Source organism: Orbicella faveolata, unplaced genomic scaffold (genome assembly GCF_042242905.1).
Source record: "Orbicella faveolata isolate gen_17 unplaced genomic scaffold, um_ofav_v1 contig_17, whole genome shotgun sequence".
Taxonomy (NCBI): Eukaryota; Metazoa; Cnidaria; class Anthozoa; order Scleractinia; family Merulinidae; genus Orbicella; species Orbicella faveolata.
The window spans coordinates 114,367-133,444 of record NW_028301544.1 but is presented as its reverse complement, the minus strand read 5'-3'; the positions used below and the strand labels follow the sequence as shown (position 1 = coordinate 133,444).

General features: G+C 39.3%; 2 protein-coding genes across 3 annotated transcripts in view; both read right to left on the bottom strand.

The window, feature by feature from the left end:
* Positions 1-17,688, bottom strand: part of LOC110069646 (uncharacterized) — a 57,591-nt gene extending 39,903 nt beyond the window's left edge. The window contains exon 1 of the mRNA XM_089288537.1: positions 17,628-17,688. The gene's annotated coding sequence lies outside the window, so the exon portion shown is untranslated. The remainder of the gene's footprint in view (positions 1-17,627) is intronic.
* On the bottom strand, positions 4,929-16,710 carry LOC149112998 (uncharacterized). 2 transcript variants are annotated; one of them, XM_089288525.1, is made up of 4 exons: positions 16,630-16,710; positions 8,139-12,962; positions 6,957-6,990; positions 4,929-6,444 (listed from the first exon to the last, which is right to left on the bottom strand). In XM_089288525.1, the coding sequence occupies exon 2, from the start codon at positions 12,883-12,885 to the stop codon at positions 8,146-8,148; it is 4,740 nt and encodes a 1,579-aa protein (XP_089144651.1). In that variant the 5' UTR covers positions 12,886-12,962; positions 16,630-16,710; the 3' UTR covers positions 4,929-6,444; positions 6,957-6,990; positions 8,139-8,145. The 2 variants fall into 2 exon arrangements, with proteins under 2 accessions (XP_089144651.1, XP_089144652.1); XM_089288526.1 differs by lacking the exon at positions 6,957-6,990.
* Positions 17,689-19,078: the final 1,390 nt, after the last annotated feature.

Below are 19,078 nucleotides of genomic sequence, written 5' to 3'. Positions count from 1 at the left end.
CACATTCATTCCCGGGGAGCGTTACTGTAGCCCGCCTGGGAGTTGAAAGCTGTGTTTCATTGGTTGGCGGCATGGCCACGTAAAGAACCGCCTCAGTGTGGTGCGAAAACTGTGAATTTCATTCGAGGCCGAAAACTTAGGGTTTATTTTTGCGTGAAGTACCTCTATTCAAATGAATTAATAGGGTATGTAGATTTATCGGATTTCCACGATACTTGGACAAAATGTTTGTTTGTGAGGATTTTGCGAAAATCGAAATATTTTTCCTGTGACGCCCCATTGAGTAACAGCAGTCAGAAAATTTTCTATTGTCCAACTTTGAAAGAGATTTTCTAAGCAACCAATAGAAATATCGAATAAGCCTCACACTCTTTGTTAGCCCATCATCTCCTGATTGATAGTGTCCAATTAGTTTTGATGTCCGCGGTAACACAAAGGCTGGTAATTCAGTTTAGCAACTACGGCCATTTTTGCGTTTTTAGGCTCGCGCGTGCCTGTCAAAACAAAAATAGCAAAATATATTGTTATTTTCGGATTCTACAGTTTACTAGCTTTACATTGATATATAATTTGCCGTGGTTTTCTTTAAGGCAACGCATAAAGAAAGCATTTTCCGGAAGGCACCCCTGAAGGTCTACAGTAACCTTAATGAAAGTTTCAGTTCAAGCTCTTCATTTGTCCTTCGCAAAATTAGGATATGTCAACTGTTTCTCATTTAACATTCCCAAAGCAACAGCATTTTTGGACCCATTATATCTAAATTTCTCTTCTAGGGATCGAATCTTTTCCTAAAACTTTTCCTTTTTTTTTTTTTGTTTTTGTTTGTGAGCCTGCATGGGAGGGGGGGAGGGGGGAGAGCTGGAAAGGGGAAGGTGGTGCCCTATGTACCTCAAAGGGTATTCACTCAATAGCAATAAAACTTTTCTGGGGTGTAGAGCGTTTAAAAAATGTTTACTTTAGTATAATACATGTCGATCACGACGTCACAGAAATTCAAAATGACGTCACAGATTTCAAAGTGTCCTCCATCTTGGGTCTGCCAGCTTGGATTTCAAACATTTAAAAGGTACAAATAAAAATACATTTTCATCTCTAATTCAAACTATATAGATCATTGTGATATATAGATTATAGTGAATGATTGCATGATTGATTGATAGATTTATAGATGGATAGATTGAATTTCCAATGATATAAGTTTTCACTGGTTGACTTTCAAAGGTTACTGATCATTTTAAATCAAAGGCCTCATGAAAATAGTATTACAATGAATGCACACTTTGGATGGTGCCCCAGTCATTGAATTACAGTAGTCGTTCACTTCTTCGGCATTTTAATCAATTTAACAGCTAGATTCTAAATTACTGTGCGTCTGTTCAGTAAAATACATCACAGATGACATCAAAATGTGGTAAAGGCTACAACAAAAAAGCGGCACACGAACCATAAGGTGAGTGTGTCACAGATGTTCTTACCACACTTTGACGTCATGTGTGATCTATTATTGAACAGACGCATGGCAACGTGGAATCGATTTGTTTTATAAAATAAAGAAACCAAAACATTTAAGCACTTCATCTATACGTCTGTCCTCCAATAGATCATGCGTAAGAACGAACCAAAACGCGAGAACAATACGAAATATAAACATAAAACGTTAGTGATGTCTGGGACTATACAAACGGTTTTAATATGACACATAATTAATAACCAGTGCAATACAATACAGGGTCCATTGTCATCTAAAAACCTCCATATGCAGATTTATTACAATAATCACACACAATATCAGCAAAGATAAATTGGCAAGAAATAATCACTTCCGTACGAGACGTTTCTACAGGACATAAATGAAATTATAATTCTGAGTTAAATTCTAATTCTGTAACAATATTTGCACTATTAATAGCAATAATAGTAACGAAATTCTCAAAACACATCTCGATGTTTCCTTAAACATAAAGACCTGTGTTTAGACTTAAGACGCTAAAAATTAAAAAGAGAAGTAAACTAAATCTTTAACCAAAAGCGACATTACTATATAACTTAGCCCTAGTAGATTTGCCATTGCATTGCACGGCTGTAATGACCAATCACTTTCAAAGGACCTGACTTACAACACAATTGACTGACAATAAGCTCTTAATGACCAGCCCAACGGAAACAGTGAGTTTTGTTTCCCCGAGACCCTCAATGTTGAGGGTCGAAGGGAAACAAAATTTACTGTTTTCTGAGGGGCCAGTCATTAAGTGTTTTGTTATACCTCCCGAATGAAAAATAGAAAAAAACTGCGAAAAAATGATTTGCTTGACGCCTACGGTGGCTGTGCTTGCAGCATGAGCGGCAGTCAAACCGAACTGTCCTACCGAAACGACACGATAACAGTCTTTTTCTTCGCAGCCTACGAAAATAAAGACAATACTTAAGTTGCTTTGCCTCCTTCTAATGCTTAACTCGAGAATTCAAGATTTGATTTGACGAGGAACAGCATATGTTGTTGTAAATGACACAATTATCTTCCTACCGGACGAATGGCCGAACGCGGGCAACCTATTTTTGGCGCCAAATTAAAAGCTTGAAGACACAAAATTTTCAAATTTTCCCTTTGTTAATCTAATACGTTTTTGCCGAATTAAAAATCCCTTTTCTTGAATAATGAATGCCTTCTCTAGTGAGAAACGTTGCCTGATTTGACATCAGGCTGACTGGCACACAAATTTGCGGCCGTTTCAAGGTGCACGACCTGATCACGTGCGAGTCGAAAGTTCAAGTTGTTGTTTCCCGAGGGAGTTAATAAGTTTTGTTCGCCTTAGGGAGTTAGTGAGTTTTGACCCATGGGACGTGAAACGTTCTCCTCCAATCGGAAAGCGTAATTTAGTTGGAAGGTATAACAAAACACTATTCACTTGACTCTAAATTATAATTTCATTCTAGAAAATGGAAATGGCAAGTAAATCTAACTTAAGCTTTCCCATCACGTCCCGTGAGAATTAAAATTATCCCATAAAACGTACAACAGTTTTTAAAGATATGTTTCGGCATGCTTATGCCATCTTCAGTTTAATAGAGTGACTAATGATACGTGACACAAGTTATATACTACAAAATATGAATAAATTATTTACAATATGCATTACAAAACAGTGGAAACGGAAATTACAGAGTTAAAAAGGTGTTGAAGTGATGTAACTGTTTGTTAAGGTCAGGTTTGTTCTTACTAATATAAAAGGCTTCTTTAAGTTTAAGATCAATAGAGCTATTCGCTGAGTCTAAGATGCGAAAACAAGAAGGTGTGTACATGCCCCTGCATGAAGAAAATTGAGAAAGATGTTTAAAAATATGCGAGTTTTTATCGCTTACTGTATGTTCTTTAATCCTGGTGGAAAAATGGCGACTGGTTTCACCAATATAACAGGAATTACATCCCGCACAAGTAAATTGATTAACTACCATGGATTTTAGAGCATCAGGAGTACGATCTTTAAAACTGAACATATTCTTGATTTTGAAAGAAGTAAAAACTAATTTGATATTAAGATCCGTTTCACAAAAACGTTTAAGTAATTGCCGTAGTTTGAGTTCCGTTATTCTAGAGTACTGGCCGATAAAAGGAAGCTTAAAATAGCGTATATTGTTTTCATCATTAACGTTGCGGCTTTTTTGATCAGAAGGCTTGTTAAGATACCGCTTGAAGGTTTTTTCAATGATGTGTGAAGGAAACGAGTTACGTTTTAGAGTGTCCGAAAGCTTGATCAAATCGTTTTCAAAACCGGAAGAAGTGTTGTTGATTTTATAAGTTCGGTCAATGAGAGTACGGACAAGGCCAATTTTATAGCGAAACGGAGTGAAACTAAAAAAATTTGTTAAGAGACCAGTGTAGGTTTTTTTATGAAAAACTGAAAAAACGCAGTCATGCGAAGAGTTGTCAATTAGAACATCCAAAAAGGAAAGTTTATCGTCGTTCTGCTTCTCGAAAGTAAATTTGATGTTGGGATGTTGAGAATTGATGAATTCAAAGAAAGACATGGCATCCCGCTCATTTTTAAAGACGCAAAAAGTATCGTCAACATAACGCCTATAGAGTAAGATGTCGGCCTTGTTAAAATTATTTAGCCATGTTTCTTCGTGAAATCCAAGAAAAAGATTAGCTAAAATAGGTGCTAAAGGGGAGCCCATAGCTACCCCATCGACTTGATCATAAAATTTACCATTGAAAAGAAAATGAGTCTCGGATGTGGCAAATGAAAACAATTTCTTAAGGTCGGGTTTTTTGATGGAAAATTTGGGATGATGTTTCAAAATAAGGTCAACGGCAATATCGATAGTTTCATTTAGCGGAATGTTTGTAAAAAGGCTTTCAACATCGAAGGAAATAAGGAACTTGTTGTTAAAATCGAAACTCCTGAGCTCTTCAACAAAAGAAAAGGAATCCTTAACCGAATATTTATCAGGTAAAAGCGGAACAAGAAGAGAACTTAAGTACTTAGCTAAATTATAATTGTAAGCTCCAATAGAGGATACAATGGGTCTAAGAGGTGGTTGCCTATGATTATCACGTTTCTTATGTAATTTCGGAAGGCCATAGAATTTTGCTGGTTGTGAACCCTTAGGAAATATGTTGCAATAGGTATCATCATCGATAGAACGCTTTTTCTTAAGTTGAGTAATAAAACGTTTAAGCCTGCCTTCTCTTAATAAAGTAGGATCGTTATCTAAAAGTTTAAACTTAGTCTTATCATTAAGTATATTAAAACAAGAATCTAAATAAACGGTACGGTCTAAAATAACTACGCCATTACCTTTGTCGGGCTTAAGAATTATGATATTATGATTGTTCCTCAGAGTTCGTAGGATGCGGTGTTTTTTGAGATCGTTGCTTCAAGGACGGTAGGAAGAGAGATAGTTCTGAGCCAAATGAGCGATTTCAGTTTTTAGGTGCGTTGCGGAGTTTTTATCAATTAGTTTGTTCTTCATGGTGTAGTGGATCTTAAATAATTTTAACAAGGCCGACATCTTACTCTATAGGCGTTATGTTGACGATACTTTTTGCGTCTTTAAAGATGAGCGGGATGCCATGTCTTTCTTTGAATTCATCAATTCTCAACATCCCAACATCAAATTTACTTTCGAGAAACAGAACGACGATAAACTTTCCTTTTTGGATGTTCTAATTGACAACTCTTCGCATGACTGCGTTTTTTCAGTTTTTCATAAAAAAAACCTACACTGGTCTCTTAACAAATTTTTTTAGTTTCACTCCGTTTCGCTATAAAATTGGCCTTGTCCGTACTCTCATTGACCGAACTTATAAAATCAGCAACACTTCTTCCGGTTTTGAAAACGATTTGATCAAGCTTTCGGACACTCTAAAACGTAACTCGTTTCCTTCACACATCATTGAAAAAACCTTCAAGCGGTATCTTAACAAGCCTTCTGATCAAAAAAGCCGCAACGTTAATGATGAAAACAATATACGCTATTTTAAGCTTCCTTTTATCGGCCAGTACTCTAGAATAACGGAACTCAAACTACGGCAATTACTTAAACGTTTTTGTGAAACGGATCTTAATATCAAATTAGTTTTTACTTCTTTCAAAATCAAGAATATGTTCAGTTTTAAAGATCGTACTCCTGATGCTCTAAAATCCATGGTAGTTAATCAATTTACTTGTGCGGGATGTAATTCCTGTTATATTGGTGAAACCAGTCGCCATTTTTCCACCAGGATTAAAGAACATACAGTAAGCGATAAAAACTCGCATATTTTTAAACATCTTTCTCAATTTTCTTCATGCAGGGGCATGTACACACCTTCTTGTTTTCGCATCTTAGACTCAGCGAATAGCTCTATTGATCTTAAACTTAAAGAAGCCTTTTATATTAGTAAGAACAAACCTGACCTTAACAAACAGTTACATCACTTCAACACCTTTTTAACTCTGTAATTTCCGTTTCCACTGTTTTGTAATGCATATTGTAAATAATTTATTCATATTTTGTAGTATATAACTTGTGTCACGTATCATTAGTCACTCTATTAAACTGAAGATGGCATAAGCATGCCGAAACATGTCTTTAAAAACTGTTGTACGTTTTATGCAATATTTATCATTATTGCTAGTATTACGACCTTATAAAATTATCCCATTTTGGGTTACCTTTCAATTTCAAAGCGACTAATAACTATTTGCTATTTTCTTTGTATTTTACACCTACGCAACAAGTAAAATTGATTTACTTAAAACTTGTCCAAATCTGGAACTTGCTTTGGCAATGATTTGCAACGAAAACAGAAATACAATAAAAGTACTTGAATAAGTCTCATTGTCCACTCTCAGGCAGAGAAGACCTCTGGATTTAACAGCTCTTTCCTTGGAAGAGAACGGATCAACTTCAGCTTACATGACTTTTTCCCTCGAGCTTTGCTCTGACAGCAACTGTTCTCTGTTTGGAAACATATAACGATGCAGCAAAAGATAAGCTTTTGGTTGGTTTGTAGCATCATACCATACACATATTGGAAAAAAGGATACAGAAAAAACCTTACCTTATTACATGAAATTTTCGCGACACGTTTAATTAGCGTTTTTGAGGTGCGCATATTTCGCGACACCTAAATTCCGCGATTTTGCGAAAATTTTGTATTTTGAATCACTTTAACTTCGCGTTTTCGAGTAACCCCCATTGATTTCCTGAACAATGTTACTTAAACATGTCCTACAATTTAGTAAACCGACTTACTCGATATCAAAGGTACGATAACGTCAAAATTAACAAACGCGCAACTGCTGGACTATATGTCAACAGTAACATAATTTGAGTCACTTAACTTTCGCGTCATGTTATGTTCGGGACACTTATTGTTCCCGTCCCTTTAATTTCGCGAAATTTTGAAATCGCGAAATTCGCGAAATTAACGTCGCGCGAAAATTTCATGTTATAAGGTAACTAATTACCAAGGAGCTTTCTCTTTTCTTGATCATTCAGTATCTGAAACAGAAAGACAAATGAGAAAACTACCTTTTATTGACAAAATAATGGGTACCAAGAATTCTGTCAAACAGCACCGTGTTTCTATCGAGTTAAAGAAGTCGGAGAACGAGAAATGTTGTGGGAACAAAGGCCGACAGGCTAATGTTTCCACAGCTCTTTCCAGTTCTCTCAAACTTCCACGAGTGTTTCTATAATTCGATAGCAACACGGATTGCTTTACGCACAATATTGCTTTAAGTACATCTGTAGAGAAATAGACTTCATGTTTCATGTTCAGGTTGCGCGCGCAGATGGCAGATCACGCCTGACTTCGTCGAGACAGTTTTGGTTTCTTTTCACACCCGCTTTCACTGTTACTGGCATAGCGACCGTCTTTCAACATGCCATTTCCCGACATGCTATGTAACCTGGCCTACGTAAAAAATGTAACCACAACTGGTTTCTTTACGATCGAACTCGACTTTTAGCTATAAACGATGGATTTATTTGACATCAAACTAAGGCTAGGAGTATCAAGAGAACATTCTGTGAGAGATAAATTGACTGTTTTGAATGTTTACATCTTTCGAATATTTACTGAGCGGTAGCGGCCCAATTCTACCGAAAGTCACCATTGACAGCCGACCGACAACACTAAAATCGTTTCAATTATCCTGTAAATGGAGAAACCTGACAAGTCCACAACCTCCTTCATTCATTTGAGGTCAGGTTGAGGATATTGGTTATTTGTTCCGGTAAAAACCGGAAAAATTGCCAGTTATACAGTTAAACGATCTTTCAGCCGTTTACATGTCGAAAGATGGTCGAACGATGTCGCTTATGTACGTAACACTGAAAGCAGTTGTAAAGATCGTCTGAATTCGTACAACGGAAACACCCATCAGTTGAGGGGGTGCTTTTAATTGTTGTGTTGGACCCGTACTATTTTTTTCATAAAATTTCTCTTTTGGCGTGAAAAAAGGCGAAATCTCTAATGATCAAAGAACCGCACGCACTTAGGTAATGGCACAAGCATTCGCGAGCTGCTCACTTTGCATTTCCATGAAGGACGCTGATCAGAATAATAATTAACAACTTTCATATTAGCACTTTTATAAACTAAAAATAAATGTTGCGTCCTAAAGATTAGAAAAAGGTTTACTCACGATGTTTTCACTGGCTTTCTTCAAATTCTATGGTCACGTCATCGCCGATGAGAACAAACGGGGCCCAGTGTTTTACCGCACCAAACTTCTCTGACTCTCTTAGACACCTCCTAGCCCGGTGAACAGCTACACTTGCGCTACATCCAAGACTCAAATGCCTGTAGAAACTTTCCATAAACTCCATTGTTGCCTCGTCATCAATTGCCCAGAGTGACACGAGAACCGAGCGAGCACCAGCACCCAGGAAACACCTTGCAATACCGACCACACCCTCAGGGGTAACCTTACCTTGTGCACTGTGACAGCAACTTAGCACAACTAGCCTTGCACGCAGCTTCGCCGCTCGCACATCCGCCATTTTCAACACATAATCTTTCTCTTCAGGGATCTTGGATATCCGTGCGGGATTCGGAGCCAGAGCAATTTCACCAGTTTCCATATTGCCATGCGCTGCAATGTGTACCAAGGCAACTGAACCGATTCTTTTCAGCACCTCCTCTTTAGTTGCTTTATTTCCAGTGAGAGGTACGACACCGAGCATTTTTCCTATCGTCTTTACTTCTTCTCTGGCATATGGCAAGGGCGATAAAATGGCTTCGCCTTGGTCGTTTCGAATTTCTTCAACACATGGATCTCCCACGAGCAATACTCCACTGCTCCTGTGGTAGTCTTGAGGAAAGTTCCTGATCAGTTTCAGAGTCGTCAACGAGGGAAGAATTCGTATCTTGATAGATTCACTGAGATACTTGAATTTATCAACTAAAAATGCAGCATACGGAGCCAAACATAATGGACCGTCGGGGACAATGATCAATTCGTCGCCCTCAAGTAGGTCTGCAATGGGGGCAATGATACAATCATGAAAGACGCGCAAAGAATTGTTGTTGCAGGCTAATGTTTTTTCTCTCTCCTCGGTGAATTCTCTACTTGGAGAAATTTTGTTTGTTTGCTCATCCAGAGAACGATTTTCACAGGCAACTCTTCCATCAATTTTGTACTCTTTAAAAACATCTTTTCTTACACACTCTAAGAAGGTAACAGCATCTTCACCTTCTATTTCTTTCCTCCTATACTGAACCTCCCTTTCTTTGTTAAGTAGCCAGGAATGGATTTTGGTACTTTCTAGTGCTAAGACCAGTGTTTGCATGAATATACCACTTGACATGCTTGCGATCGTTACGTTATCTTCAGGTGAGCCAATCGTTAGTAATTGAGAGCCATACTGTTCCTTTATAAGATCCTCTAAGGCTTGTGCTCGTCCTTGCTCGACAACACACAAAGCCTCAGCAGTCTTTTGAAGCCTTAGCAAAGTTCTCCAAAGCGCAGTGTAAGCGTCTGGGCACCAATTACGATAAGATATTTTCCAATCATCTTCGGACTGAAGGAGAGCCCTCGTGTCATTGATCAATTTTACACTGGATCGGTAATGACAGAGAGCTTTCGGCAAATTTCCTGACAATTCAAAATCGCGTCCTAAGCAAAAGCATGAATGAGCTTCTTCAGCCCTGTTTCCCAGTTCTTTGGCAATGCTAAGATGTTGGTTGTGGTACTTTACGGCTTGTTTAAAATCACCCAGACTCTGGTAAGCATTGCCAAGGTTGCCATAAGCACCTCCCTCTCCTGCCCTGTCCCCCAGTTCTTTGGCAATGCTAAGATCTTGGTTGTGGTACTCTACGGCTTGTTTAAAATCACCCAGATTCTGGCAAGCATTGCCAAGGTTGCCATAAGCACCTCCCTCTCCTGCCCTGTCCCCCAGTTCTTTGGCAATGCTAAGATGTTGGTTGTGGTACTTTACGGCTTGTTTAAAATCACCCAGACTCTGGTAAGCATTGCCAAGATTGCCATAAGCACGTCCCTCTCCTGCCCTGTCCCCCAGTTCTTTGACAATGCTAAGAACTTGGTTGTGGTACTTTACGGCGTGTTTAAAATCACCCAGACTCTGGTAAGCATTGCCAAGGTTGCCATAAGCACGTCCCTCTCCTGCCCTGTCCCCCAGTTCTTTGGCAATGCTAAGATCTTGGTTGTGGTACTCTACGGCTAGTTTAAAATCACCCAGACTCCGGTAAGCAATGCCAAGATTGCCATAAGCACGTCCCTCTCCTGGCCTGTCCCCCAGTTCTTTGGCAATGCTAAGATGTTGGTTGTGGTACTTTACGGCTTGTTTAAAATCACCCAGACTCTGGTAAGCAGTGCCAAGATTGCCATAAGCAAGTCCCTCTCCTGCCCTGTCCCCCAGTTCTTTGGCAATGCTAAGATGTTGGTTGTGGTGCTTTACGGCTTGTTTAAAATCACCCAGACTCAGGTAAGCATTGCCAAGGTTGCCATAAGCACATCCCTCTCCTGCCCTGTCCCCCAGTTCTTTGGCAATGCTAAGATCTTGGTTGTGGTACTTTACGGCTTGTTTAAAATCACCCAGACTCTGGTAAGCATTGCCAAGGTTGCCATAAGCACGTCCCTCTCCTGCCCTGTCCCCCAGTTCTTTAGCAATGCTAAGATGTTGGTTGTGGTACTTTACGGCTTGTTTAAAATCACCCAGACTGTCGTAAGCATTGCCAAGATTGCCATAAGCACGTCCCTCTCCTGCTCTGTCCCCCAGTTCTTTGGCAACGCTAAGATGTTGGTTGTGGTACTTTACGGCTTGTTTAAAATCACCCAGACTCCGGTAAGCAATGCCAAGGTTGCCATAAGCACCTCCCTCTCCTGGCCTGTCCCCCAGTTCTTTGGCAATGCTAAGATGTTGGTTGTGGTACTTTACGGCTTGTTTAAAATCACCCAGACTCAGGTAAGCATTGCCAAGGTTGCCATAAGCACCTCCCTCTCCTGCCCTGTCCCCCAGTTCTTTGGCAATGCTAAGATGTTGGTTGTGGTACTTTACGGCTTGTTTAAAATCACCCAGACTCCGGTAAGCAATGCCAAGATTGCCATAAGCACCTCCCTCTCCTGCCCTGTCCCCCAGTTCTTTGGCAATGCTAAGAACTTGGTTGTGGTACTTTACGGCTTGTTTAAAATCACCCAGACTCTGGTAAGCATTGCCAAGGTTGCCATAAGCACGTCCCTCTCCTGTTCTGTCCCCCAGTTCTTTGGCAATGCTAAGATGTTGGTTGTGGTACTTTACGGCTTGTTTAAAATCACCCAGACTCTGGTAAGCTATGCCAAGATTGCCATAAGCACGTCCCTCTCCTGCTCTGTCCCCCAGTTCTTTGGCAATGCTAAGATGTTGGTTGTGGTACTTTACGGCTTGTTTAAAATCACCCAGACTCTGGTAAGCATTGCCAAGATTGCCATAAGCACGTCCCTCTCCTGTTCTGTCCCCCAGTTCTTTGGCAATGCTAAGATGTTGGTTGTGGTACTTTACGGCTAGTTTAAAATCACCCAGACTCCGGTAAGCAATGCCAAGATTGCCATAAGCACGTCCCTCTCCTGCCCTGTCCCCCAGTTCTTTGGCAATGCTAAGATCTTGGTTGTGGTACTTTACGGCTTGTTTAAAATCACCCAGACTCTGGTAAGCAGTGCCAAGATTGCCATAAGCAAGTCCCTCTCCTGCCCTGTCCCCCAGTTCTTTGGCAATGGTAAGATCTTGGTTGTGGTACTTTACGGCTTGTTTAAAATCACCCAGACTCAGGTAAGCATTGCCAAGGTTGCCATAAGCACGTCCCTCTCCTGCCCTGTCCCCCAGTTCTTTGGCAATGCTAAGATGTTGGTTGTGGTACTTTACGGCTTGTTTAAAATCACCCAGACTCCGGTAAGCAATGCCAAGATTGCCATAAGCACCTCCCTCTCCTGCCCTGTCCCCCAGTTCTTTGGCAATGGTAAGAACTTGGTTGTGGTACTTTACGGCTTGTTTAAAATCGCCCAGACTCTGGTAAGCATTGCCAAGGTTGCCATAAGCACGTCCCTCTCCTGGCCTGTCCCCCAGTTCTTTGGCAATGCTAAGATGTTGGTTGTGGTACTTTACGGCTTGTTTAAAATCACCCAGACTCTGGTAAGCATTGCCAAGATTGCCATAAGCACGTCCCTCTCCTGCCCTGTCCCCCAGTTCTTTGGCAATGCTAAGATCTTGGTTGTGGTACTTTACGGCTTGTTTAAAATCACCCAGACTCTGGTAAGCATTGCCAAGGTTGCCATAAGCACGTCCCTCTCCTGCCCTGTCCCCCAGTTCTTTGGCAATGCTAAGATGTTGGTTGTGGTACTTTACGGCTTGTTTAAAATCACCCAGACTCCGGTAAGCAATGCCAAGATTGCCATAAGCACGTCCCTCTCCTGCCCTGTCCCCCAGTTCTTTGGCAATGCTAAGATCTTGGTTGTGGTACTTTACGGCTTGTTTAAAATCACCCAGACTCTGGTAAGCATTGCCAAGTTTGCCATAAGCACGTCCCTCTCCTGCCCTGTCCCCCAGTTCTTTGGCAATGCTAAGATGTTGGTTGTGGTACTTTACGGCTTGTTTAAAATCACCGAGACTCTGGTAAGCATTGCCAAGATTGCCATAAGCACGTCCCTCTACTGCTCTGTCCCCTAGTTCTTTGGCAATGCTAAGATCTTGGTTGTGGTACTCTACGGCTTGTTTAAAATCACCCAGACTGTCGTAAGCATTGCCAAGATTGCCATAAGCACATCCCTCTCTTGCTCTGTCCCCCAGTTCTTTGGCAATGCTAAGTTGTTGGTTGTAGTATTTAATGTCTTCTTTAGAATTAATGTGACTCTTGTAAGCAAGTGCTTGGCCGCAATCGTCACCACTTTGTCTGATCATTTTTATGTACGTGTACTATTGAGACGTATTTGGTTGACTTGTGTCAGCTCTCAGCTATCTGCTATACACCTATTAAACTTGAAATCAAAAAAAAAAATTTGTGATGGTTCATTAACAAAGTCTTACGTGACTACAGTCAAAGCTGTATTAAGCGGACACCCTCAGGACCCTTGCTAGTGTCCGCTTAATACATGGTGTCCGCTGATAACAGGTTCCCTCAGAATTCGTCTTAAAAGGTTCATATCAATATTGGTCAGTATTAAAAAACCTTGAAAGGGACAAATAACATTCTCGTGAACGATCGATAACTCTGAAATACCGTATTTCCGTAAACAATGACAAGTACATGAGGTGAAGCGATTTAATATACAGTAACAGTATCTATATCGATTGAATCATATGAAAGGTTTACAAAATCAAACAAAAACAAAAGCTCTGTCAAAACAAAACTGAATAACAAAATATTGCATTTCTGTATCGTGAGTGAGTGAGTGAGTGAGAACTTTATTAAAGTGTCAAAAAACCTTATAGCCTGGGAATAAAAACACCATACTAATTAGGGGACACTGCTAAAAAACTATACCAATACTAATATTAATACAATAAAAATAAATAAATAAATGACTTGAAGGGCATTATGTGCAGCATAGGATGCAGCCCTTACCGCCGGTGTCCATTAAGCGAGTTATATCCCTTTTGCGAATATAGTTTGTAAAAGCCTGCAGTGTCTTGGCTGATCTGTCAGCCATAGACAGTTTGCCCCATAATTTGGGTCCTACATAACGCAAAGAGTGCTTCCCATAAGTAACAGTGTTGTGTCTAGGAGTAGAAAAATCTGATTGTCTCAGGTTGTATGCAGAAATATGCTCGTTAAAAACGTTACAGATGCTATTAGGACATAGTCTATGTTTAACTTTATACATAAGAATAGAGATATCTTGTAAACGCCTGTTCGCTAGAGTTGGCAACTTGGCTCTCTCCAGTAGCTGAGTATAGCTAGCATGCTTGTCCTTGTAAACGGCCCTCAAGCCCCTTTCCTGTAGTCGTTCAAGTTTACGTGCATCGCTAGCTCTGCAGAAGTGCCACACTAGGTGACAATAAGTAAGGTAAGGTAGTGATTAAATTATGCAGAATTTGGAGTTTAAAAAATGAGCAACAATAAAAGTATTTTTGAGGGAGTTTGAAAGTGCAATGAAGGGTTTACAAAGCGAGTGATATTCGAAAATTCTCTCAAATTGTACGAGCAGTTTCAATCAAAGAATTTTGCAAATAACACGAGTAGGAAAAAAAATTAGCAACCGCTTGGCTTTCACGCGCTTTCTCATTTCACTAAGAACATGTACGCCCGTATTCCTTAGACTGGCATTGCAGTGCCAGGAACCATTATCCAATTATCTTTTGCTAGGCGAGTGAAATTAACGAAGCATGCTAATCTGCTTTTCCAAAAAGTATATCCACCTTGTGTAAATTTTGCACACAAACTACAGTTCTGTTAAGAAACACTCCTTAAGTACATATACATGAAAAAACTTGCTAAACTTGACATTCCACTGAAACTGAAATTAGTCAAAGGCCGTTCGGGCAACCTCCTGTCACTTATTTTAGAGTGCGAAGAAATCCACTGCTGCACCAAAAAAGTGTAACCCATCTGCAATGCTAACTAAACAAAAACAGGAGCGCATTTTCACTTTCGATTAGGCTCGATCTAGCCCAATGTGACCTTTGCTCAATACTAATTTTGTGATTTATACCTGTTTTCTTGTTCCCGGAAAGTGCGCATTAGATGTTAGTTTTTATCGGCTCATTATGATCCCCCATTTCTTCTCATGTCAGGGTTGAATTCAAGTATTTACGAGCCTTTATCAAAATGTTTCCAAGAACAGATTGTCATACAGGTTAGAATTCCTTTTCAAGAATGTTTACCCGGCTCTGTATGAAAATAAAGCGAACTTTAATCTTAAGTTTGACGTTAGTTACCTTATTTCATGGGTTGAAATGATATTGATACCACAGGAATCTAAAACAAGTCAGCGAGAATGAATTGTAGGTGATCCGTCTTCGAGTGATTCAACTTGCTTCGTTATTTAACGCAAGTAGCGTGACGCGTGTAATGTTATACATGTCATGAATTTGATCTGGCCTGATCTGCCACAAGTTCATATATGTACAGGAGATACATAGATCATATCGTACAATTAATTCTTGTGATTTATACCCAAAGTTATACCTGTTTGCTTATCCGCAGAAAATGCACTCTTAATCGGCTCGTTGTGATCTGTGGACTTGTCTGATGCCAACCCTCGTAAATAAAAGCATGGAATCTGCATAGCGCAACAAAAACTCCTCTCAATCGGCGCATTGTGATCTTTGGACTTGTCTGATGCCAGCCCGTGGAATGTGAATCGCGGGACCGAAACTCGTCTAATCGGGTCAAATCGGACCGAATTTTACTCTTAGAGTAATACATCCGAACAGTAGTTGTGTTATTATTCTTAAAAAGTGTCTTGTTGCAGATAAAATAAAACTCAGAATTTTACGGTTTAGTAATATATGGGACCAAAAGAAAGATTAGATTTCCTCAGAACTTGTAAAAGATCTCACATTTTATGAAATTAAAAACTAAGAAGGATTGATAATTTTCTTGTTTTAAAATATGACCACGTCTCTGGCGTGCAAACCAGCATAATGATAACTGCCATGAAATTCGCTTGTTTCGTTAGCTTTGTAGCAGTTGGTTTTATAAAACGATAACAGCGAAGCTAATTTCTGACCGGTCAGGAACAGTTTTTACTCTGTTTTGGAAGACAACCGAAATTGCCGAAACATACGAATTCAAAGATTCTGTTCCTGCTCATTCTCAAATACATTGACCTTGTACAAAGTTTGCTCACAGACAACGGTGGTCAACAGTTGTGTTTCGAAATGCTTCTCATGGTGAAGCTCTACACAAAATATTACTTGAATTCGACATTCCAAATTCTTCACGACAGCATACAGGTTTATTCTAAAAAAATCAAAATGTGCTGATGAAACCCTACTGAAATTCTGATATTCCGAATAATGAACGACTTTGTAAGCAGAGCAGACTGGGAAAACACAAGGGTCAACTAGACATCTAAAATTTCGTTTCTCTAAATTTAGCAGCCCGCAAAAACGAGAATTTATTTCTCTTCTTTTCATTGTGAATTGTGTAATGCTTCTTTACAATTAAGCAAAAAGAAATATTTGGCTTGAGTTGGAATAAGTCTGTTTGTATAACGCGAGAGAATGTTGTTAATTTCCGGCGTTGCTCTCAGCAGTATAATTTGTAAACAAGAATGAATTGTTTCACAGTGCGTTACATTGGTATACATGCAGCAGTGATCAAATCAGATATTTCTCTAAAAGAGCAAGACAGAAATTGAAGATGCCGTTTAGATGAAATACGAAAATGATCACCAAAGGAAAGATGTCAACATTGAAAGAAATTCTTCCAGCCGTAACAAAGGTGTGGAGACAAGTATAATGGAGTCTTTGTTCGGCAAAAGACAATCATGGAAGCTTTCTTTAATGTGCTACGGGTCATGGAAATCAAATCAAACATTGCGAATCCACTTCCACGGGAGCAGAGAGAACTAATTAGTGGTTTTTGCCTAATACTGTAAGCTAAGCTTATGGACAGGTAAATCAACTTGGAAAATGATATAAGACTTGAAATCTTCTGTTCTGCTATCAGAGACACAAAACTGACCCTTATGTACTTACAAATTGGTCGTGTTACATCTCAGGACTCATAAGAGTATTTGAAGTTCCCTCGTTTTGTTTCCAATGCAAATCTCAAATCAACTGAAATTGAAAGTCAAAATGTGTCCGGTAAGGATTATGTTAAGTTATATTCACTGGGTTTGTTCCGTCTAACACGTTCTTCATCCCTCTCGCATTGGTTAAATCCAAGTTCTAACAACAATTTATTAAAACAATAGTTGTGTTTTGAGATGCTTCTCATGGTGAAGTTCTACACAAAATATTACTGAAATTCGACATTCCAAATTCTTCACGACGGCAGACAGGGTGTTAATTCTGAAAAAATAAAATGTGCTGGTGAAACGTTACTGAAATTCTGATATTCCGAATAATGAACGACTTTGTAGACAAAGCAGAGTAAGAAAACACAAGGGTCAAATTTCGTTTCACTAAACTAAGGACCCAGTGAAAACGAGAATTTATTTCTCTTCTTTTCATTGAGAATTATGTTAAGTGGCAATTAAGCACAAAGCTTGAGTTGGAATAAGTCTATTTGTATAACGTAAGAGAATGTTGTTAATTTCCGGCGTTGCTCTCAGCAGTATAATTTGTAAGCAAAGATGAATTGTGTCACAATGCTTTACATTGGTATACATGCAGCAGTGATCAAATCAGATTTGAAGATGCCGTTTACATGAAATACGAGAACGATCACCAAAGGAAAGATGTCAACATTGAAGCAAATTCTTCCAACCATAACAAAGGTATGGAGACAAGTATAATGGAGTCTTTGTTCAGCAAATGATAATCATGGAAGCTTTATTTCATGTCATGGTTCATGGAAATCAGTTCAAACCTAATTGCGAATCCACTTGCGCTGGAGCAGAGAAAAGTAATTGGTGGTTTGCTTGCTACTGTAAATTCGGATTACAATTGACTTAACAAGTTCGAAAATGATATAAGACTTAACATCTTCTTTTCTGATGTCAGAGACACATAAACGACTTGTATATACTTACAAATTGGTCGTGTTACATCTCAGGACTCATGAGAGTATTTGAAGTTCCCTCGTTTTGTTTCAAATGCAAATCTCAAATCAACTGGGTCCAACTGGAAGTAAAAGAAAAAATGTCCACGGTAAGGATTTTATCAAGTTATGTCCATTAGGTTTGGTCTGTCTAACACGTTGTTCATCGCTCTCGCATTGGTTAAATCCGCGGTGTTCTAGCAACAATTTATTAAAATTTGTCCTTGTAGAAATTTGCACGAATTTACAATCGGTCTATGTTTAATCTCATGCGGAGTCTTGAGTCTTTTGATATCCTTTCGTTTCGTTTGGTAATGCTAGCCAATGCTCCGAGCGGAAACTGCAAATCAACTGAAACCGAAAGTAAAATATCAAATACAGCGTTATGCTAATAACTGGCTATAACTTGAATGATTTGTGGTCACGAGATGTCTGGATAACCAAAAGGGTCAACCACTAACAATAGAAAAAGTCAGTTTCCCACGCTTTTCGAACACGTCAAAACATCTCTTGTCAAATCATAACATTTCACAAACATAATATTTTTGAGGGGGTTGAAAGTATAACGAAGGGTTTAGAGGGCGTGGGATCTTTGTAAATGCTCTCAAATTGTACGAGCAGTTTCAAAGCTGATTTTGAAAATAACAAGAGTAGGGAAAACCTTTAAATAACCTCTTGCACTTTCATAAGATTACTCATTACACTAAGAACATGTATGCCTGTATTCTTGATTTACAGTGCAGGGCAAGGAACCGTAATCCAACAGACCAATGTCGATATAGTAAAATTCAGCCTAAAACAGTAGACCACAGCACGAGGCTCTGGGAAATAACTACCGAGTTTGTGGGGTTTATTCCCCCGAGCTTTGTGCTGTGGTCTATCATATTGTTTTGGGCTGAATTATTGGGCTATTATATTTTTTCAGACGACAAAAAAGTAGCGAAGCATGCGAATCTGCTGTTCCTAAAAATAAATCCACCTTGTGCAAATTTTGCACACAGACTACAAGTTCTATTATGAAACTCTCTTCATGTATCTACCTATACATGAAAAACTTTAACTGAAACTGAAAGTAGTTAAAGGCCTTTTGAGCAGCCTCATGTCAGGAAGAAATCCCCTACTGAACCAAACAAGTGCAATGCAAGTATAATGCGAGTGTAACTGCTAGCTAAAGAAAACAGGCGCGCATTTTCACTTTCGATTAGGCTTGATCTGGCACGATCTGACCTTTGCTGAATACTAATTTTTGTGTTTATACTTGTTTTCTTGTTCTCGGAAAGGGCGCATTAGATATTAGTTTTTTATGTCAGGGTTGAATTCAGGTATTTACGACCCTTTATCAAAAGGTTTCCAAAAACAGATTGTCACACAGGTTAGAATTGCATTTTAGGAATGTTTACACGGCACTGTATTAAAAAAAGAGCGATCTTTAATCTTAAATCT

Coding starts and splice junctions, on each gene's coding strand:
- LOC149112998 (XM_089288525.1), bottom strand. CDS start 12,885: ATGATCAGACAAAGTGGTGACGATTGCGGCCAAGCACTTGCTTACAAG.